This window comes from Ranitomeya imitator, chromosome 4 (assembly GCF_032444005.1).
Source record: "Ranitomeya imitator isolate aRanImi1 chromosome 4, aRanImi1.pri, whole genome shotgun sequence".
Classification (NCBI taxonomy): Eukaryota; Metazoa; Chordata; class Amphibia; order Anura; family Dendrobatidae; genus Ranitomeya; species Ranitomeya imitator.
Genome location: NC_091285.1, coordinates 302,615,840 through 302,639,648, shown reverse-complemented (window position 1 = coordinate 302,639,648; position 23,809 = coordinate 302,615,840). Strand labels below are relative to the sequence as shown.

The 23,809-nt window shown below is 44.9% G+C and overlaps 1 protein-coding gene across 1 annotated transcript in view; it reads right to left on the bottom strand.

Annotated features, from left to right (window-relative positions):
• Positions 1-23,809, bottom strand: part of LOC138674084 (uncharacterized) — a 223,925-nt gene that overhangs the window by 85,316 nt on the left and 114,800 nt on the right. Inside the window, exons 9-10 of the mRNA XM_069762030.1 lie at positions 9,800-9,937; positions 932-995 (exon numbers count right to left, since the gene is read on the bottom strand). Of these exons, the coding sequence (XP_069618131.1) occupies positions 932-995; positions 9,800-9,937 (202 nt within the window). The remainder of the gene's footprint in view (positions 1-931; positions 996-9,799; positions 9,938-23,809) is intronic.

Genomic DNA, 23,809 nt, shown 5'->3' with positions numbered 1-23,809 from the left:
AATAAACAAGTCTAAATTCTTCTTTACTTATTAAGTTGCTCTCGTAGTTGGTGGCAAAAACCTGGTAACAGATTCCCCTTAACAGAATATAAACACTTTTGTATATAGTGGATTTTTACAGGGTAGAAGACTTCATAAAAAAACAGAGTCTTCTTGTGTAAATAAATTATTAAAGTAGTAAAGTATTATGAACAAAAGTTAGGCTAAGTTCACACTTGCGTATGGCTGGTCTGCGGAGGGTTGCGTACGTGCTCCCTTAGGCTCCGTCTACGCTCCGCCTACATCCACATGCATCCTGCTTACCTATCTTTAACATTGAGTACGCAGGCACATACGTTGTATACGGATCCATGCGGAAGCGGCATTTTGACGTGCCCGCCGACTGCACAGGAACGCAACTTTTTGCACTCTCGTGCGGTCGGCGGGCACGTCAAAATGCTGCATCCATACAAATCCGTATACAACGCATGTTCCTGCGTATCCAATGCTAAAGATGCAGGACGCATAAGGAAGTAGGCAGAGCGTAGGTGGAGCTTAAGGTACGCAGCCCTACGCAGACCACCCATACGCAAGTGTGAATTTAGCCTTACATGGTTGCTGTCGCTTAGTAATGTGAAGATGTTGAACCCTAAAATGTATCACAGTTTATTAGTAAATAAAGGCATTGTGCCACAATTACAATGTATCACTTTCCTTTATAATAGCGCCACAACCCTTTTAAAATAAGAACTACAGTACAATCCTAAACAGAGAACTGTTAAGATATCATAATAAAGGTATATACATTTCTTTTATAACATTGTGCCTGTACTTTACAATGGTGTAAGACAGTGTTCACTAGTTGTAGGACTCTTGTTTGAATGGTCTGCTAATTGATTGTGTAATGTTACAGCATAAGGAATTAGAAAGGTCCCCTTTCTCTATACCTTACCTAGGACATCCAGTAGACATATCACAGAATTGTGCAATGTTTCTCAAAGTGTTCTTCCTTTTTCCTGGAAATACAATATAATAATAATTTTATTTCTATAGCGCCAACATATTCCACAGCACTTTACATTTTAGAATATATGGTATAGCAAAGGCGACTTTGTTATTAATAAAATATGGTATCGTAATAATAATCAATAATACATCTTTATTACAAAGCACAAACTCAATGGCTATCATAGAAAGTTGGAAGGGAGCTCCAGGGTCATCGGGTTCCACCCCTGGTCAATGCCGGATTCACTGACTAAACCATCTCAGACAGATGTCTGTCCAGCTTCTGTTTGAAGACTTCCATGGAAGGAAAACTCACCACCTCTCGTAGCAGCCTGTTCCACTCATTGATCACCTTCACTGTCAAAAAGTTTTTTCTAATATCTGTATCTTCTCCTTTCAGTTTCACTCCATTGCATCTCATGTTTCCATGTGCAAATGAGAATAAGGATGATCCCTCTACACTGTGACAATGCTTCAGATATTTGTAGACCGCTGTTAAATCTCCTCTTAGCCTTCTTTTCTGTAGGATATACTTTGCAGTCCACTTACCATCCTGGTAGCTTTTCTCTGAACTTGCTCCAGTTTTCTATGTTTTTTTAAAATGTGGTGCCCAGAACTGGACACAGTATTCTAGACAAGGAGAGACTAAAGGTACCGTCACATTAAGCGACGCTGCAGCTATATAGACAACGAGCCGATCGCTGCAGCGTGTCAAACACAACAAGATCGCTATCCAGGACACTGCAACGTCATGGATCGCTGTCGTTCTCGTTGGAAAGTTGTTCAGTGTGAAGGTACCTTAAGGAGGACTTGAGGGGGATAATTACTTCACATGATCTAGACTCTATGCATCTTTTAATACATCCCAGAACTGTGTTTGGCTTTTTTGCTGCTACATCACAAGTTGACTCATGTGAAGTCTGTGATCAATTAGTATCAACTACAAATTTGATTAGTTTCAGAATATAAATTGTTTGTGCTTATAGTGTATTGCAGGCAGGAGTGCACATTTCAGAATCTAAATCATTTGTGCTAATACTGTGATGCAGCCGCACTCGTGAGAGTTCCTTCAAAATATATATTTTTTATTATTCTGCACTCAAGTTCACCACAGTGATAAATGACAGAAGAGTGAAAACATTTTTTTTTATCCAAGCGATTTCTTAACGTTTCGACCCCTCTCAAATTTGCAGTGAGCTTCCGATGAGAAGGTAAGTACGAATACATTGGTGGTAGTGGGTTGCCTGGTAGCATCAATGGGGCCTGTGTTATCAGGCTATTCGCATTATGTCCACGCAGTGTGCCCTGCGTCCACTGTGGAAGGAACATTGGGACGTTCGCCGATCCAAACCAAATCTTGAAAGGTTTGCTCATCTCTTATAGGGACATTTGCCCTTCTCCAATTTTCTGGGACGTCTCCTGTTCTCCAGGATTTTTTAAAAAGATTCTTGCTAGTGGTTCTGCAATTTCCTCTGCAATCCCTTTCAGTACCCTAGGATGTAATTTATCTGGACCAAGAGATTTAATAGTATTAAACATTTTTGTACAAATTTAAAAGGGGATGTACAGGACTTTTATATTGATATTGATGGCCTATTTTTTGGATACATCATCAATATCTGATTGGTGGGTAAGGGACTCCAGACATCCCCACCGATCAGCTATTCTTGGTGCTAGCGGCAGCCAGACGTACTCAGTTGCAGAGCTGCACAGCTCTGTTCTCTGCATAGTGGCCACAGCCGAGTTTTGCATATCTACCGCTCATTCGAATTAGCAGGGGGTGGATGTGTACTATCTAGCTATCTCTGGCCACTATGTAATTGATAGATATGTGCAACTCCATAACTTAGCACATCTGCCCACAACCAGCACTGGGAACATATGATCGTTGGAGGTGCCGGGTGTTTCATCCCCTCTTATCAGATATTGATGACCTATCCTAAGGATAGTAAAAAACACTGCCTGAGATACTAAATCTCAGGACAAGAAGGCACATATGCTATATCTGTATTTTAAAATATTAATTCTTTATTGTAGATTCATATAAAAAAATAAAATTAAAAACAAGCATGGATTTCCCAAATGTAGAAAACCAATATCATGCAGGCTTTAACATAGAAATGTGTGCACATTAGATAACCAAAAGAATGCACAGATATGAGTTTGAAAAGTTGAAGTATCACTAGAGATGAAAATAAAGCGCTCGCTGCAGAACCACAGTATACAGCACTGGCAAAAATTCAGAGACCACCACCTCAAAACCCTGTCATGGGCAGAAAAATCTGGAATGTAATCAAGAGGATGATGGATAGTCAGAAGCCATCAAACAAAGAAGAACTGCTTACATTTTTGTGCCAGAAGCAGTGTGAAAGACTGGTGGAAAGCATGCCAAGACGCTTGAAAGCTGTGAGTAAAAATCATGGTTATTCCACAAAATATTGATTTCTGAACTCTTCCCGAGTTAAAACATTAGTATTGTTGTTTCTAAATGATTATGAACTTGTTTTCTTTGCATTATTTGAGGTCTGAAAGCACTGTTTTTCTTGTTTTTCATTTTGACCATTTCTCCTTTTCAGAAAAAAATACAAAATTTATTGCTTGGAAATCTGGAGACATGTTGTCAGAAGTTTATAGAATAAATGAGCAATTTACATTTTACTCAAAAATATACCTACAAAGAGAAAAATCAGACAAACTGAACATTTTGCAGTGGTCTCTTGTTTTTTTGCCAGAGCTGTATATAGTTGAAAAGTAAAGGGCAAGGGTTCCCTGAAAAATGCCCACAGGAAAAATGCCCACAGGAAAAATGCCCACACGGAAAATTCCCCACACGGAAAATTGCCCACATGGAAAATTGCCCACATGGAAAATTGCCATTTGCAGCATCACAAAGTTTCAGATCTATGATATTTGAGGTGAAAGGTGAGGATGTTCACATGATGTGTGATCAATTTGTGATTTACAGCTGACCTAGTCCAAAACTGCAAACATGCTGAAGATCTGTGGTTTGTAGCAGTCTGTCATTATCAGCAGTAGATAGATCTAGTCTGCTCTCATCTCTCACTGACTCTGCCTTACTCCTCCCACCAGCCCAGAACAGCAGCATATGCAGAATCAGCAGCAGTGTGATCCAGAGAAGTCATCACTGCTATCAGTACCCACAAAAGAATCACTGTATTATCTGTGGAGTTACATGGGACTGCAGGTCAGATCTAATACATTATCATCTCAGTGGGAGCCCACTAAAAGCAGGGTGCTGCTGGCTGAGATAGATGGTCTTGGAAGTCCAGAAGGCACCGCAGAAAGGTGAGATTCTGTCAGAATCTGTCAGAGGAGCGGAAGTGTCATTGCAGCACTACTCTCCCATTGACTTCAGTGGCAGTGAATCTGGCGCCTGCACTTCCTTCCCTGTCAACTTATGACTACCAAGAGTAAGAGTGAACAGACCCTACCTAGTTATGTATCATACACATATACTGCAGGTGCAGGCAGGCATAGGATGGAAGGAAATGTAGAGCAGATTTGAATAAGGGTCTCTAGGCCCACACACACCACAATGAGAGTGGAATAAGGGTCTCTAGGCCCAGGCACACCACAATGAGAGTGGAATGAGGGTCCCTAGGCCCATACACACCACAATGAGAGTGGAAAAAGGGTCTCTAGGCCCAGACACACCACAATGAGAATGGAATAAGGGTCTCTAGGCCCAGACACACCACAATGAGAGTGAAATAAGGGTCTCTAGGCCCAGACACACCACAATGAGAGTCGAATATGGGTCTCTAGACCCACACACACCACAATGAGAGTGGAATAAGGGTCTCTAGGCCCAGACACACCACAATGAGAGTGGAATAAGGGTCTCTAGGCCCATACACAGCACACTGAGAGTGGAATAAGGGTCTCTAGGCCCAGACACACCACCATGAGAGTGGAGTAAGGGTCTCCAGGCCCCAACACAACACAATGAGAGTCGAATATGGGTCTCTAGACCCACACACACCACAATAAGAGCGGAATAAGGGTCTCTAGGCCCAGACACACCACAATGAGAGTGGAATAAGGGTCTCTAGGCCCATACACAGCACACTGAGAGTGGAATAAGGGTCTCTAGGCCCACATACACCACACTGAGAGAGGAATAAGGGTCTCTAGGTCCAGACACACCACAATGAGAGTAGAATTATTGTTAGCACAGTGGAATGACAACTTCTAAGAACAGAATCCGTACTCTGGGACTAGGGATGAGTGAACCGAACCTGAAGAACCTGGAGAAGTAAACTGGGCCCAGAGACCTTTGTTGAAATCCATTCTGCATTTTCTTTGCTGCCTATGTTGTGCTGTATTGTATTTCAATGGAGCCCATGGAAGTCAAGAACAATCACCCGGCAGCTAATTATTTGCAGGTGTGTAATGATTGTTTAATAAACTTAAAGGGAAAGTGCCGCATTTTATTTTTTGTATTAAAAATGATTGTTTATATAAACAATTATTTTTAATACAAATTTACAGTTTTTAACTTTAACATTTTTTTTATTAATTTTTTTTTCAGCCACTGGGTGGCGCCATTTTGCTTTGCAAGGAGTGTAAGTGTAGCTGCACGATGCTTAGGCCGGGTTAACATTGCATTAACAGCAGCCCATTCAACACATATGTTAACGGGCTGCTGTTAACGCAAGTGCCGGTATGTCTATCTGCACTAGCAGTGACGGACCCGGAAACGCTGCAGCCCGCGTCCCTAGGTCCGTCACTCAATGACGGCACATCGCTAGGGCACGCCCATTGTGGGCGTGCGCTAGCGATGCATCCGACATAGGACTTAATGCTGGCAATAACGGACTGCGTTACACCGCGTTATGCCACGATGTAACGTAGTCCGTTTAACAGATGCCAAAAACGTAATCTGAACCTGGCCTTACACTCTGCAAATACAGCAGCCCTGGGCATAGACATCTGCGGTCGGCATCCGACTCTATACTTTACATTGAGCTGCTCCCTGCTGTGATCTGGCCATGCCCCCTGAGCCGTCCACACCACAGCAGAGGCAGGAGATCGGCACCATCTTTCTGGAGCTCACAGTGCATCTGTGAGCTCCACTTGAGAGCCCTGCTGTTATAGGAGGAGGAGACCAAGGATGGCACAGGAAGGAGAAAGGAGCAGTGTCAGCAGCAGTGAAGTAATATCGGCGGGGGAGGGGGAGAGGTAATCTACTCCTATCCTTTGTGATGCTGACTCTGAGCAGTGTATCTCCTCCCATGTGTTACTGTGCTGAGCCGTGTATCTAATCCTCTCCTTTGTGATACTGACTGAGCTGTGTATCTAATCCTCTCCTGTGTGATGCTGTCTGCTGAGCCATGTATCTAATCCTACCCTGTGTGATACTGTGCTGAGACGTGTATCTAATCCTCTCCTGTGTGGTACTGACAGGGCTGTGTATCTAATCCTCTCCTGGTGATGCTGTCTGCTGAGCCATGTATCTAATCAAATGCTGTGTGATACTGTGCCGAGACGTGTATCTAATCCTCTCCTGTAGGATACTGTATGCTGAGCCATGTATCTAATCCTACCCTGTGTGATACTGACTGAGCTGTGTATCTAATCCTCTCCTGTGTGATGCTGTCTGCTGAGCCATGTATCTAATCCTACCCTGTGTGATACTGTGCTGAGCCGTGTATCTAATCCTCTCCTGTGTTATACTTTGCTAAGACATGTATCTAATCCTCCCCTGTGTGATCCTGACTGCTGAGCCATGTATCTAATCATATGTGATACTGACTGAGCTGTGTATCTAATACTATCCGGAGTGAAACTGACTGCTGAGCTGTGTATCTAATCCTCCTATGTGTGATACTGACTGCTAGGCAGTGTATCTAATTCTCTCCTATGTACTCCTATCCCCCCTGTTATGTGTGATCTATATGGCAGTATTATGTGAGAAGTATATGGCGGCATTATGTGTGATCTACATGGCGGTATGGTGAGAACACTGGTGGTATGTGAGATCTATGTGGCGTCGTTATCTGTGAAGTATATGGCGGTATTATGTGTGATCTATATGGCGATATTATGCGCTGCGGAATATGTTGGCGCTATATAAATAAAATTATTATTATTATTATTATTATTATTATTATGTGAGCATAATATGGCAGTATTATCTTCAGAAAGGGGACCCATTCTAGGGTGGTTCTGGCTGAGAAGCTATACACGGGTCTGGGGTAATAGAGGGGGCAGCATGACCTCCAGTTAGGTGCAGTCAGGGGAAGGCTGGTGAGGCAGCTGAAGAGAGGCGTCTCATTTTTATCGTTACTATATGGCTACATTTCCCCCCAGCATCACCCCGGACTGCGCCTGTCACCTCGCTTTCACACATCGCCAGAACAGGATGGAGAAGACAGGATCTGAGGAGGGGAATGTGGTCTTTGTATGCAAAGATTGGATCAGAACAGGCCATCAATCCACAGAAATGTTTCCTGGATTTCTGTGGAGCAGACAAGCAGTCGGTCCATCCATGTGTATAAAAGACAGCGCTCTATGTACAATTTCTGGCTGTTCCGTGCAACGAACAGGGTGCCCCCCCATAGACCAGCACACTGCTCTCCTGAAATACTCTGTGCTGCTGTCACCCTGCTCCCTCCACCATATATCTCCCAGAATTCTTGCTGCATGCCATCCTCGGTGACTGTCTACTTGTCAGTATAACCTTGCAGTCACCAACAAAATGGCTTCTCACTGTGTTCACAGCCATGTCAGCAGACTCCGCCCATAATTACTGCAGTGCAGTAATGTGAGCTAGTTGTACAGTAGGTTTTTGTCAAATTTCATTAGCTGCTCCCCCTAGTGTTTAAAAGTGGAAATGCCAAACCTTTTAAAATTATTTTTCATTTTTCACTAAATTATAAAGAAATTATTTTTAAAGAAAATTGAAACATGAATTCTTTACATTTTTTTCAATCACTGGAAAAATTTTTTTTTGATGGCACCTTCCCTTTAAGTTATTGGTATTAGAACTCCTTAATAAACTGTACTTAATAAACTTGTCGGTAGTTTTTTTATGTGGGCAATTTTCGCCGACATTCTTCTGTGCTGCAGAACATCTCACCTATAATTCTATACTATTCTCTGTTCTGCAGAGCATCTCACGTATACCTGCATACTATCCCCCTGTCCTGCAGAGCATTTAACCTATAGATCTTTGCTATTCTCTATCCTGCAGAGCATCTCACCTATAATTCTATATTATTCTTCTGCCCTGCAGAGCATCTCACCTATAATTCTATATTATTCTTCTGCCCTGCAGAGCATTTCACATATACCTGCATATCATCCCCCTGTCCTGCAGAGCATTTAACCTATATGTCTTTGCTATTCTCTGTTCTGCGGAGCTTCTCACCTATAATTCTATATTATTCTTCTGCCCTGCAGAGCATCTCATGTATACATGCATATACTATCCCCCTGTCCTGCAGAGCATTTAACCTATAATTCAGCCTGTGGGCAATTTCCTGTGGGAATTCTTCACCTTGCACCTCAAATATCATGGATCTGAAACTTTGTGATGCTGCAATTGGCAATTTTCCGTTTGGGCAATTTTCCATGTGGGCAATTTTCCTGTGGGCATTTTTCTGGTCACCCCATTTGTGGCATGCTTTATAAGATCCCATACATACTGAGCTCTTCTCTGCAAAAAGCATTGCACTTGACAAAGCCTGCATGGCAGCCCAAGATTACTGTGCACACTGCGTAGTTTTATGCTAGGAAACTATGAGCTCTAGGTAATGGCATACAGGATGCAAACAGGATCAGGGCACATCATGTGCATGAGCAAAAAAGCAAGTTTTTAGTCCAGAGGTTTATGTACCATCACTTACTAGTAAAATACTCTTACAAAGGTAAAGCTTGGCTAATATTATTCAACAGTAGGCTTGCCATGAAAAAATGGGAGAAATACAGAGTTTCTGTCTTCAGTAAAAATAAGATTATTGATAATCCATAAAAATCGCAACAGTGTGCATGGGGGTAAAGAAAATTTGCAAATAGAGCAAACGCGTTTCGGATTGTTATTATTCATTGCAAACAGAGCAAACACGTTTCGGATTGTTATCATTAGTCATTGCAATGAATAAGGATTACAATCCGAAACACTTTTGCTCTATTTGCACATTTTTTTTAACCCCATACGCACTGTTGCGATTTTTATGGATTATCAATAATGAATCTTATTTTTACTGAAGACGCACCTGCTGGATTTCTTCCATTTTTCACGTTCTACACACTGCAGGTTTCCTTCCGTGGAGTCTTCTAAGTGTTGAGCTGACTTTTTTTTTCCTAGTAGGCTTGTCATAGCTCATTAGAATAAATAAGAAATAGTCTGATCCCTGCTGGCTCCTGGTACCACTCAGCACTGATCTCACCACAGGAACATTCTTTTATGAGTTATGGCTTTTGATTTTATATAAAAAAATGCATTATAGTTAAAAAAACACATTAATTCATGCAAAGAATAGAAAAAGACAAACCAAGGAATAATGGTAAAAGGTAAATGCAAATGGTAAAATCTTCAGGATTTATTCTGTACATGTGTTATATTTAATACAATGTGCAGGATTATTCTTATTAATGGATAACTATAAATTACACTGTGGGTGGACAATCTCACAAAGGATAATAAAAAAAGTTCTAAAAATTCTTTTATGCTATTATGAAATAAAAAAAATATGCTCATACGTAGCCAAAAGGAAATCATTGGATGTTTGTTTATGGGCTCATCTGTGATATCTTTGCTTCAAAAATGTATGTAAAATCAATAGGATACCTCTTAGTCCTGCTGAGTATGCGGTCACAGCTCTACCATAATTTAGTCTTCTCTCCAGTCCAGACTCTGTAGTATTTCTGGTCATATCATTACCATGACATGGAGCTTGATGCTGGTCTGGATTCTGATTTCTTGATACTGTATTAAATATAACACAGTGATTTTATACTGCATTGAAATTGCACTTTCCAATCAATTGTGCATCATGATGGTAAAAACCTATGAATGTAAGTGATGTAATATCATAGTAAGGCTGGGCCCACACTTGCAAGTGCAATGCAAGATACTCACTTGAGTTTCTCGCATCAATACCCGGCACAGCCACCAGCGCTCGGGACCGGAGCATTCAGCTGCATAGAAATACATGCAGCCAGTCGCACACTCCGGTCCCGAGTGCTGGCGGTAGTGCCGAGTATTGCTACGCGAGTTTCTCACATTGTAAGTGTGACCTCGGCCTCGGACCGCATTCGCACCTGCATAGCATTCTGTTTATCCTGTTTTTAGAAATAAACAGAATGTCGTAAGTCAACTGGTTGCATAACTAATACAAATGGAAATCGTGGGGGCCATTGATTATTATGGGGTGTGTCAGGGTTCAATTATGTGTTAGGGTACGTATCCACCTTCAGGATGGCCGGCGGTTTGGTCGGAGCGGCAAACCAGCTCCACGCTAAGCTCCGCCCTCTTCTGTGATGCGATGATGCCGGATGTGTTCATAGCACACATCCGGGATCATCGCACCCCACACATAGGGCCCTGTGTTATACCTTGTGGCGACGCAGCGTTGCCGCAAGGTATACGGACATGCTGCGATCTTAATAGACGCGCCGCATGTCCGGAGTTGCAGGGCCGATGGGTGCGTGTTACCACGCATAGTGGAGAGGGGATTTCATAAAATCCCCTCCACTATGCTGTAACACAGGGGTCCCCAACTCCAGGCCTCGAGGGCCGCCAACAGTGCAGGTTTTCAGGATTTCTTTAGTATTGCATCGGTGGTAATGTGATCATCTGCACAGGTGATGATTCCAACCCCTGTGCAATACTAAGGAAATCCTGAAAACCTGCACTGTTGGCGGCCCTCGAGGCCTGGAGTTGGGGACCACTGCTGTAACATCTGGACGCTGCGTGTTTGACACTGCGTCTCTATGCAGCGTCAAACACGCAGCGTTTCCTGAACGTGGACACATACCCTAAGTTTTATCATGAAAAATAAAACTTCTGCGCATTGCTCTTTTACTTCCATTCTAAATACAGAAATATAGACATCCCCCATAATAATCAATGGTTTCCTGCTGCTCCCCATTATCAGTTTTAGACATTTATTTTGTTTTTCAACTTCTAAAAAAAGAACAGAAAAAAACATCAGAATGCAGGTGTAAAATAGCCCAAGGCCAGGGTCAGACAGCCGTATTTCACAGTGCACATATGGACTACAGCACCCAGACTGATCGCCGGCACACTGACCTAGACTTATATGCATATATGACACTGCTGAGTTTGGGTCCAGGAAATTTCAGGTTGGTCTAGGCATTGTGGTTCATATGTGGACTGTGGAATGCCGCCATCTGAACCTGGTCCAGAGCACACCACTCACTTTTTTTTAACCTTTAATGGTCCATACATGTTTAATTTTTGTGCTTTCCTTTGTTTGTCCCCTTTGTTCTAAAAGCCGTAGCATTATATTTTAGCCACCTATAAGCTATCCCTTCTTTTTTTTACATATTCCTCATTGGTAATGTTACAAGTATGTGTGTGTGTGTGTGTAAAATTTGGGAGCTCTAGCTGTTAAAATAAAGGGTTAAATCATGGAAAAAATTGGCGTGAACTCCCGCGTAATTTTCTCCGCCAGAGTGGGAAAGCCAGTGACTGAGGGCAGATATTAATAGCCTAGGGAGGTACCATGGATATTGCCCCTCCCCTGGCTAAAAACATCTGTCCCCAGCCATCCCAGAAAAGGCACATCTGGAAGATGCGACTATTCTGGCACTTAGCCACTCTCTTCCCACTCCCCTGTAGCGGTGGGATATGGGGTAATAAAGGGTTAATGTTACCTTGCTATTGTAAGGTGACATTAAGCCAGGTTAATAATGGAGAGGCATCAATAAGACACCTATCCATTATTAATCCAATAGTAGTAAATGGTTAATAAAACACACACACATTATGAAAAAAGTATTTTATTGAAATAAAGACACAGGGTGTTGTAATAGTTTATTATACTCTCAATCCAATTGAAGACCCTTGTCACCTGAAACAAAGTTAAAATAAAAAAACAACAATATCCCATACCTCTCCGATGCTCAGTCATGTCCCACGCTGTATATCCATCTGAAGGGGTTAAATAATTTTACAAGCAGGAGCCTGCTAATGCAGCCGCCCCTGCCTGTAAGGCCTCTTTCACATGTCAGTGTCTCCGGTACTGACAGTTTTCTCATGTACCGGAGACACTGACACACGTAGACCCATTCAAATGAATGGGTCTATGGACATGTGTTAGGGGTCGAGTTCCCGCTTCTGCACAGGGGGAATCTCAAGCCACCTCCGCTGCGGTCTCCCACTCTTGTCCAGCCGCAGTGGAGTCTGCTCAGCAAAGACGTCGGTCCTAGCGTCTTGCTCATTCTCACTCTGTTCTGAGAGTTACTGCTGCTTCTCCAGTCTCTGCCATTAAAGTCAGTGCTGGTCAGCAGTGAGCGGACTTCTCTGGGACTAAGTCCTTGTCTGCACGTACTGAGCATGCCCAGGGTAAGATCTCCCGTTGGAGATCGAGGGTCATGTGCTCAGGCTCTGCAGCACATTCCATTGGTCCTCTTGGCAGGTCTTGGAAGGGCAAAAGTGCTGTAGCCACTTCCTGTGCTGCAACTATATAAACTGCGCATGACCGCACGGCCATGCGCTAGTATTGTCTTACAATTGTTATGTGTGTATGTTGTGAGTGCAAGTCGTCCTATTGAATGTCTGTTCGCGGAAGGTGTATGGTTGCTATCTAGCGCCCGACTTATCCTACAGCACTAATCATACATTACAGCGTCCAGTTGCTGTGACCGCCAGTACGGCGCCGTGCACTTCCTCTGTGCTTTCCTTACCCAAGCCTGGGTGGTTAGTGGCGTTTGTCAGTGCGGCACCGCATGCACTCTTGTGCCTAAATATTGTTATTCAGTTTCCTTACACACCCAGTTGCGGTGTTGTGCCCGCAAGGGTCTAATCGGACTTCAATCCTAGTTGGGGTTGAGTTCGCTGACTACTTGCTCGCGCTTTAGGTGCGGTACCGCGGTCCTGTGACTTAACAGGATTGCTTCTTTCACGCTGGGTGAGGTTAACCCACGCGTGTATACTTTAGTGTACCGCCATATAGTCTGCAAATTGCTAGCAGCAGGTTTTCACCTGCACGGTGGACCCCGGACTGCGAACGCATCTATATCATCTGTCTTGGTGCGTTCCGCCAGTCCTAACAGAATACTAGCGCCAGGGTCTGGCTAGTAAAATGGCGGACGACCAGCGTTTACAGAGGTACATCCAGCAGCTGGAGGGAAGGTTGGTGGCTCTTGAGCGTACAACCTCAGCTGTGGATGTCACTGCTGTAGCTGTGCAGGCTGCAAGTGTAGCCGCAGCCAGTTTGTCCACTGCCACCCCTGCTCCGACTTTATCCCGTCTCCCGCTTCCTGACAAGTTTGCTGGCGACAGTAAACATTATCGCGGATTCGTGAGCCAGTGCTCTATACATCTTGAGCTCCTGGCGTCACGTTTTCCTACGGAGCGGGCGAGAGTGGGATTTATCCTATCTCTCTTGTCGGGCAGGGCGTTGGAGTGGGCAATGCCACTCTGGGAGCGAGATGATCGTGTGGTACAGAGTGCTCCTCTCTTCTTGGACACTCTGAAGCAGGTCTTTTTAGGGCCTCGGGTTACCCACGACACCGCACTCCAATTGTTGTCTATTACACAGGGTACGTCCGTGGTCAGCCAGTTTGCCATCCAGTTCCGGACTCTAGCTTCAGAGTTAGAGTGGCCAGACAAAGTTCTTATTCCGGTGTTCTGGAGGGGACTGGCAGACCATGTGAAGGACGCCTTGGCCACTAGGGAGATACCGGCCACACTGGAGGAACTTATTTCTGTGTCTACCCGCATCGACCTCCGTTTTCACGAGCGGAGGTTGGAGCGGACCCAGTGTAGGCAGAGGTTTCGGCTGGCTCCAACTTTCGCCAGACCTCTGGAATCCCCTGTCTTGGCGTCAGATTCCCATGAGGCCATGGAGGTTTCTCGAGTGGGACCTAAATCTCTAGCCGCTCGAGTACCCGTGGTTTGTAATAACTGTCAACAACATGGACATTACGCCAATAAATGTCCGCGGCGGTCGGGAAATGATCGCGTCTAGTAACCATTGGGGGAGGTTCACTAGACACAGCAGCATTCTCCTCCAAACTGTCCTTTAAAGGGACAATCCTGTTAGGCTCCTCCACTCTAACAGTCGAGCTTTGTGTGGATTCAGGAGCAGAGGGAAACTTCATGTCCTCTGCTTTTGCTACACGTCATGCTATACCACTAGTCATGCTCGCCAAACCAATAACGGTTAGAGTTGTGAATGGGGCGACACTCCCACTGCAAATCACACACCAGACAGTTCCGTTCTCGCTGTCCATATCTCCTTCTCACCAGGAGATTATTTCCCTTCTTGTCCTTCCTGAGGGAATGGATGAGATTTTGCTGGGAATACCCTGGCTCCGTTTCCACTCCCCACATATTGAGTGGTCCTCAGGGAGAATATTGGGTTGGAGTAAGTCTTGTTTGGGCAGGTGTGTGAGTGAGTGTGTACAGGTCTCTACTACCGAGGTACCCGCAGATCTTTCATCACTTCCCAGGCATTATTGGTGTTATGCAGACGTGTTCTCTAAAAAGGCTGCTGAGACTCTACCGCCCCATCGCCCTTACGACTGTCCTATCGACCTCTTGCCTGGAGCCGAATCTCCTCGGGGAAGGGTATATTCCCTCTCTCTCCCTGAGACGGAGGCTATGTCTCAATACATTCAGGAGAATTTGGCAAGAGGGTTTATAAGGAAGTCAGTGTCTCCGGCAGGGGCGGGATTCTTCTTCGTGCAAAAGAAGAACGGGGAGTTACGTCCTTGCATCGATTACAGGGGTCTCAATGCTATTACTATTAAGAACAAATACCCGTTGCCCCTGATATCGGAGCTCTTTGACAGATTAAGGAGAGCTAAAATATTCACCATAATAGATCTGCGGGGTGCCTACAATCTGATTCGCATCCGTGAGGGGGACGAGTGGAAAACGGCTTTCAATACCAGGGATGGGCACTATGAGTACCTGGTGATGCCTTTCGGGCTCTGTAATGCCCCAGCCGTTTTTCAGGACTTTGTCAACGATATCTTCCGGGATATGCTTTCTACCTCGGTCGTAGTCTATCTGGATGATATTCTCATCTTCTCTCCAGATATTGACTCCCACCGGAGAGATGTTGGCAGAGTCTTCGAACTCTTACGGGCGAATTCCTTATATGCAATGTTGGAGAAGTGTGTGTTTGAGCAGGAGTCCTTGCCTTTCCTGGGCTATATCATCTCGGCCCAGGGATTGGCTATGGATCCTGCCAAACTACAAGCAGTGATGGACTGGCAGGAACCCCATTCTCTTAAAGCGGTGCAGCGCTTTATGGGGTTCATAAATTACTATCGCCAGTTCATTCCCCACTTCTCAACTTTGGTAGCTCCCTTGGTATCCCTCACCAAGAAGGGAGCGAATCCCAAATCGTGGTCCGAAGGGGTCTCCAAGGCCTTCACTTCTATAAAGTCCCATTTTGCTAGCGCTCCCATCTTACATCATCCCGATGTGGGTAAGCCATTCCTTTTGGAAGTGGATGCCTCATCCGTTGGTGCTGGAGCAGTCCTCTATCAAAAGGATGCTCAGGGTCGGAAGCACCCATGCTTCTTTTTCTCAAAGACCTTCACACCAGCGGAGAGAAATTACTCCATCGGGGATAGGGAGTTGCTGGCAATGAAGTTGGCCTTTTCGGAGTGGAGACATCTCTTGGAGGGGGCTCGGTTCCCATTCCAAGTTTTCACGGATCACAAGAATTTGGTCTATTTACAAACAGCCCAGTGGCTGAATTCTCGTCAGGCCAGATGGTCCTTGTTTTTCTCCCGGTTCCACTTTACCCTACATTATCTCGCCGGGGAGAAGAACATTCGTGCTGACGCTCTCTCTCGCTCCTTCGTGTCAGCTGAGGAGGAGGAGGACGAGCCTCGGCTCATTGTCCCTTCGGAGAGTCTGAGAACTGTAGCTCCGGTTTCGCTAGAGTCTGTGCCCCCGGGCAAGACTTTTGTTCCCATCAATTTGCGTCCGGAGGTTCTCTCTTGGGCTCATTCGTCCAGAGTGGGTGGACACTTTGGGGCAAAAAGGACATCTGAGTTACTGGCGAGAATGTACTGGTGGCCACATATGGTTCGTGACGTCGGAGACTACGTTCAGGCATGTGTCTCTTGTGCCAAGAATAAGTCTTCCCGACAACGGCCAGCTGGTTTGTTATACCCTCTGCCGGTGGCAGACAGGCCCTGGGAGATGGTCGGGATGGATTTTGTTGTGGGTCTGCCCAAGTCTCGTGGCTGTACCATTATTTGGGTAATCACCGACCATTTTTCTAAAATGGTGCATTTGGTGCCGCTTCCCCGGTTACCTTCTGCACGGGCCTTGGCAGCGTTGTTTGTCAAACACATCTTTCGTCTTCACGGTATGCCAGACAAAATTGTCAGTGACCGAGGTCCCCAGTTTGCGTCTCGGTTCTGGAGAGAGCTTTGTCGTCTTCTCAGTATCGAGTTGAATCTCTCTTCGGCTTATCATCCCGAGACGAATGGGTTGGTAGAGAGAGCCAACCAGACCTTGGTCACATATCTGCGACATTTTGTTTCTGCTAAGCAGGATGACTGGGCATCTTTGCTACCGTGGGCGGAGTTTGCTCTTAACAATGCTGTCGCTGATTCCACTGGACAGACTCCATTCCTCCTTAACTATGGTCAGCATCCGCGAGTACCTGTGCCCATGCCCGTGTCTTCCACCGATTCCAGGGTGGCAGACTGGGCTGTGCAGGCACGGGACATTTGGGATCGCACTCAGGATGCCATTCAGGCTTCCAAGGAGAGAATGAGGTCCTCCGCCAACGCACATCGGCGCCCCGCTCCAACCTTTGCTCCTGGCGACTTAGTGTGGCTCTCCGCCCGTAACATCAGGCTGCGAGTTGAGTCTACCAAGTTTGCACCTCGCTACTTAGGTCCTTTTAAGGTCCTCGAACAGGTTAATCCTGTGGTTTACCGTCTGGCCCTTCCTCCACGCCTAGGTATCACCGACACCTTTCATGTGTCCCTCCTTAAGCCCGTCTATATGTCCCGGTTTTCTGAATCATCTACTGGGACGTCGGGTTCGTCTACGGACGATTACGAGGTGAACGCTATCTTGGGGTACAAGGTGGTTCGTGGCAAAAAATTTTATTTGGTGGACTGGAGGGGTTACGGCCCTGAGGATAGATCCTGGGAGCCTGCTGAGCACATTCGGGCTCCGCAGCTCATTGCTGCCTTCGAACGTAGCGAGGCCCAAGGAGGGGGGGAGGGGTAATGTTAGGGGTCGAGTTCCCACTTCTGCACAGGGAAAATCTCGAGCCACCTCCGCTGCGGTCTCCCATTCTTGTCCAGCCGCAATGGAGTCTGCTCAGCAAAGACATCGGTCCCAGCGTCTTGCTCATTCTCACTCTGTTCTGAGAGTTACTGCTGCTTCTCCAGTCTCTGCCATTAAAGTCAGTGCTGGTCAGCAGCGAGCGGACTTCTCTGGGACTAAGTCCTTGTCTGCACGTACTGAGCATGCCCAGAGTAAGATCTCCCATTGGAGATCGAGGGTCATGTGCTCAGGCTCTGCAGCACATTCCATTGGTCCTCTTGGCAGGTCTTGGAAGGGCAAAAGTGCTGTAGCCACTTCCTGTGCTGCAACTATATAAACTGCGCATGACCGCACGGCCATGCGCTAGTATTGTCTTACAATTGTTATGTGTGTATGTTGTGAGTGCAAGTCGTCCTTGGATACCCCTACCCTATTGAATGTCTGTTCGCGGAAGGTGTATGGTTGCTATCTAGCGCCCGACTTATCCTACAGCACTAATCACACATTACAGCGTCCAGTTGCTGTGACCGCCAGTACGGCGCCGTGCACTTCCTCTGTGCTTTCCTTACCCAAGCCTGGGTGGTTAGTGGCGTTCGTCAGTGCGGCACCGCATGCACTCTTGTGCCTAAATATTGTTATTCAGTTTCCTTACACACCCAGTTGCGGTGTTGTGCCCGCAAGGGTCTAATCGGACTTCAATCCTAGTTGGGGTTGAGTTCGCTGACTACTTGCTCGCGCTTTAGGTGCGATACCGCGGTCCTGTGACTTAACAGGATTGCTTCTTTCACGCTGGGTGAGGTTAACCCACGCGTGTATACTTTAGTGTACCGCCATATAGTCTGCAAATTGCTAGCAGCAGGTTTTCACCTGCACGGTGGACCCCGGACTGCGAACGCATCTATATCATCTGTCTTGGTGCGTTCCGCCAGTCCTAACAGACATGTCTCTGTGTTTTCATGGACCGTGTGTCCGTGTTGAAAACACGGAGACATGTCCATTTTTCTCCGGCAGCACGTACCGCAATACGTCCTGCACACGGAGAACAGTGTGCACTCTCCTCCGTGTGCACGTACCGCCCGCAGGAGAGACAGCGCTACACTAAGCGCTGTCCCCCTGTGTGGTGCTGAAGCCGGCATTCATCTCTTCTCCCCCGCAGGAGAGAAGAGATGAAAGATCAAATTTTTGTTATTTTTTGTTAAAAATAAAGTTTGCTGGTGAGCTCCCGCCTCCCATCCCCCTTGCACCGCCCGGCCCCTTGCATAGAAATGCTCACCGCTCATTACAGTAAGGAATATGCGCATATTCCTCACTGTAATGAGCGGTCCCACTTGACCGCTCACACAGGAGAAGCTGCCAGCGCTGAGAGGAGAGAGGAGACATCACGGGAGCTGGGTGAGTATTTCTATACATGGGGCTGGGCGGCACACGGGGGATGGGAGGCGGGAGCTCACCAGCAAACTTTATTTTTAACAAAAAATAACAAAAACTTGATCTTTCATCTCTTCTCTCCTGCGGGGGAGAAGAGATGAATGCCGGCTTCAGCACCACACAGGGGGGACAGCGCTTACTGTAGCACTGTCTCTCCTGCACAGTCCGTGTGGTCCTCAGGCGGCACACGGGCGGCACATGGATGCCGCATGTGTGCCACACTGATGTGCTATGTGAGTACACGGACACACGGACACGGATAATTCCGGTACCGATTTCTCCGGTACTGGAATTATCTAGACGTCTGAAAGAGGCCTAAGAACTGGGGAATGAATGGGAAGAAGGGGAACGTAGCAACCTAGACTTGCGGTGCTGCACCCCCTGCTGGTATAAACTCGAGCGTGAGAAAATATTCAGAAAACTTCCCACGCTCCCACATCTCACTGACATATACAGTATATATATATATATATATATATATATATATATATCCCTATACTATGTGTAGACATTTATTCTATCTATTCTAATAAAACCTGTCAGTGTGATTTTACTGTACACCGCACTGAATTGCCGGCTTTTTTATAGCACACTGCTGCGTATTTCTCGCAAGTCACACTGTTGGTCCGTGTGTAATCCGTATTTTTCTCGCCCCCATTCACTTTCATTGGCGGATTTTTTGCGCAATACGCTGACAAATGCAGCATGCTGCGATTGTCTACAGCCGTACAAGACTGTAAAATACGGATGCGTAAAATACGCCAGATAGGAGCTGGGCCATAGAGAATCATTGTACCGTGTGAAATGCGTATTTTCTACGCCTCTCATACATCCGTAAAACACGCTAGTGTGACCCTGGCCTTAGAATTGCACATAAATGAAGCTTGCAATAGGGCACAAGTCACACACCAGTGAAGCACAGTGCCCAGCAAGCCAGCTTCATCTATGTGCAATTCTAATACTGGACAATCTCCCCCTCCATGGACTGATAGGGTGAGAGTCAGTATATTGCACTTGTGTCACCTCCTTTGCTCAGGGGGCTGCTGCATCCTGTTTGTGCATTAGTTTTTATGACATTGGCTGGTTAATGCCTTTTTGCTATGTTTACAAGTTGTAGTTTTGAATGAGACCATTCACTTTACCATATAATGTAGTGGTAAAAAAAATTCCAAGTGCAATGAAATGTGAAGAAAAGAAAAACAATTCCACCATTGTTCTTTGGATTTTGCTTTTATGGGGTTCATTTTGCAGTCAGAATTTTTGCTCAAATTTTTATAGCTTAGTGGTTAAAAAAAAAAATTCAAAGAGTTGAATGAGGACATTTTTTTGCACCCCAAGTTGACGTTTTTATGGATACTCTTTTGGTGTACATAGGACTTTTTGATTGGTTGGCATAGGAGACTGTGATAGTTAATATATACAGCTATACTGTGACATTGCTGTTTATACAAAAAGCAATCAGATGATGGCAGGTCCTAGTTTCCCTTAGGGGACCAACCAATACAGTGAAAAATAAAAGAAAACAAAAACAAGCACTTTAAAAAAAAATATTAAATAAATAAAGTTCTAAGTCACCCCCTTTTTCCAGCACAAAAAAAAAAAAAAATCAAGAAATAAAAAAATATATATTTGATTGCTGCATTCGTAAAAGACCGATCAAAATATAAAATAAATAAATTACGGTAACTGACAGAACTGCAGCTTTTGGCCACCACAAAAAAACAAAAAAATGTAATAAGAGGAGATTAAAATCTACCATAGTATAATGACAAATACACCAACTTGGGGTGGGGGTGCAAAAAAACAAGCCCTCACATAGCCTCATACCCCAAAAATTCAAAGCGTTACGGCTGTTGGCAAATGGCATCAAAAGCAAGAAGATTTTTTACAAATTTCCCCAAAAATGTTTCACCACTTAAAGAAAACAAAAACTATGCACATTTAGTATCTCTGTAATTATACTGGCCTTATAGAATCATATGAACACTGTAAACAAAAAAACTACTTCAGAATTGCTTCTTTATTATTTTGCAACACTTGGAATTTTTTTTCACATTTTACATATAACACATTACAAATACAAATGAACTACATATATACACATTCAGGGCCGGACTGGGACTAAAATTCAGCCCTGGCATTTGAAGTTACACAGGCCCATTTGTCACATAGTGTAATATCTTTGTACACTTGTAGGCAGGGCCGGTTTTAGGCAAAGTGGGGCCCTACGCCTAGGCAAAGTTTAAAATGGGGCCCCAAATGCTAACATATTGCACATCACACAAAAGCATTTCGGTTGTATTTACAAGCGCTGAGTTAAGGCCACTAAATGAGTTTGATCAACAATACTGAAGTTGTTCAACGCTTGTTTCCCGGCCTCTTTCCACCAGCTGAAGAATAATGATGGGACAAAACCATCACTAACAGATCACTAACAGATCACCATACAGTATCATGTTCTCAGCAGCACATCTACAGTTTACGCTGGTGATGCGCTGCTGAGAACAATGATTTTTGTTCCAGCAAAAACAATCTGAATATGCAGCATTTTACTTGTTTAGTAAAATACACTCCATAGTCCTACATATATTATAATGTGCACCACAGTCCTCCATATAGTATAATACACTCCCTATAGTCCTCCATATATTAAAATACACTGCTCAGTCCTCCACATAGTATATTACACTCCTCATAGTCCTTCATACAGCATAATACACACCTCATAGTGCTCATAGTCATAGATGCCGGTATAGTTGAATGCGGCGGCGGCACTGGTGGGGGGAGGGGGGAAAGAGTGCAGCGCCCCACTACTGGCACCGGCCCTTCTGGCATTTGCCAGAAGTGCCCGATGGCCAGTCCGGCCCTGTACACATGAATTGTACATAAAAATATTATATTCACACACGTTATACAGACAGATATGCAAATCATACAGAGACATGACCTACACATACACCATTATATAAACAAACACATTATACAGACATACCCATGGGGTCAAAATTGTTAACACCCCTCCTTTAATGACAGAAAAACCCACAATGGTCACAGAAATAACTTGAATCTGACAAAAGTAATAAATAAAAGATCTATGAACAAATGAAAGTCAGACATTGCTTGCTTTTCAACCATGCTTCCACAGAATTTTTATTAATACTTCCAGAAACCCTTCCTCAAACTGCATGTTAGGGTAGGTGGATTGCACTAAATAAAAATAAATAATAAACTGCAATCGAAACCCGGGGTCCACCGTGCAGAGATGTATAACTGTTGCTAGTGAGCAATGACGGAACAAAACAGCGAACGATTGCTTGAACACACTGAGTTGATGCCACACAGTGTGAACAGAATGCAGAGTACCAACCTCTGTAGCAACACAGTGGTACTGGACAAAATACTACAGATCAAGACATCACAGGGATATAGCACGTGGATTAGACTTGCTCTGAAACTAAACAGTGCCAATTGCACACAAATGAAACAGATGCAAGCCGGAAGAAGGAACTTCTATGACGCTAGATTTCATACCCTGACTAGAGGGTTGAACTTGCCCTGTAGCTCTACTGTGATAACCTCTCACATGTAGGAAACAGGTGCTAAGTCAAGAGCTAATTGCCCCTACTGACGCTCTCTGCCTGCCAACATGTGCAGTCCCAGAACCTAGACTGATTGACACAACACTCACACAGAATGGTAGAGTATCCACACTCATTCACTATAACATTGATGATACATGCGCCACTGATTGCCTTTTAAATGAAAGGCTCCACCCCACACACTCACGCCCAGGCAGCTGTGACATGGCCCGCGGGCCAATCCAGAGCTGCCACATCACCAGAGCAGCAGAAGTCTGACCACCAATGAGAAGACGCCACATCACGGACATGCTCAGTAAAGTGATCTCTGGACTTAGAGTCCGGGGAGCAGGACGGCACCAGAACATCACTGGTTCCTATAAACTAGGCTGGAGAGCCTGCAGTAACCAAGTGAATGACACGAGTCTGAGCAAGATGCTGGGACTGATGTCTGTGCTGAACAGCATCTGTCTCAGCCGGAGCTGAATGGGAAACCACAGCACCAGGCAATGCTTGGAATCTATCCCAGCAAGCAGGAGAATCCTAGCACCTCAACATATATACAGTGGGTATGGAAAGTATTCAGACATCTTTAATTTTTTCACTCTTTGTTTCATTGCATATATTTGGTAAATTCAAAAAATTTCATTTTTTCTCATTAATGGACACTCTGCACCCCATCTTGACTGAAAAAAAACAGAAATGTAGAAATTTTTGCAAATTTAATAAAAAAGAAAAACTGAAATATCATATGGTCATAAGTATTCAGACTCTTTACTCAGACACTCATATTTAAGTCACATGCTGTCCGTTTCCTTGTGATCCCCCTTGAGATGGTTCTGCTCCTTCATTGGAGGCCAGCTGTGTTTAATTAAACTGATAGGACTTGATTTGGAAAGGCGCACACCTGTCTATATAAGACCTCACAGCTCACAGTGCATGTCAGACCAAATGAGAATCATGAGGAACTAGCTTAGGAGCTCAGAGACAGAATTGTGGCAAGGCACAGATCTGACCAAGGTTACAACAGAATTTCTGCAGTACTCAAGGCTCCTGAAAGCACAGTGGCCTCCATAATCCTTAAATGGAAGAACTTTCAGACCACCAGAAGTCTTCCTAGACCTGGCCGTCCAGCCAAACTGAGCAATCTTGGGAAAAGAACCTTGGTGAGAGAGGTAAAGAAGAACACCAAGATTACTGTGGCTGAGATGCAGTAGGGAGATGGGAGAAAGTACCACAAAGTCACCTATAACTGCAGCCCTCCAACAGTCTGGCCTTTATGGCAGAGTGGCCTGACGGAAGCCTCTCCTCAGTGCAAGACATATGAAAGCCTGCATAGAGTTTGCTAAAAAAA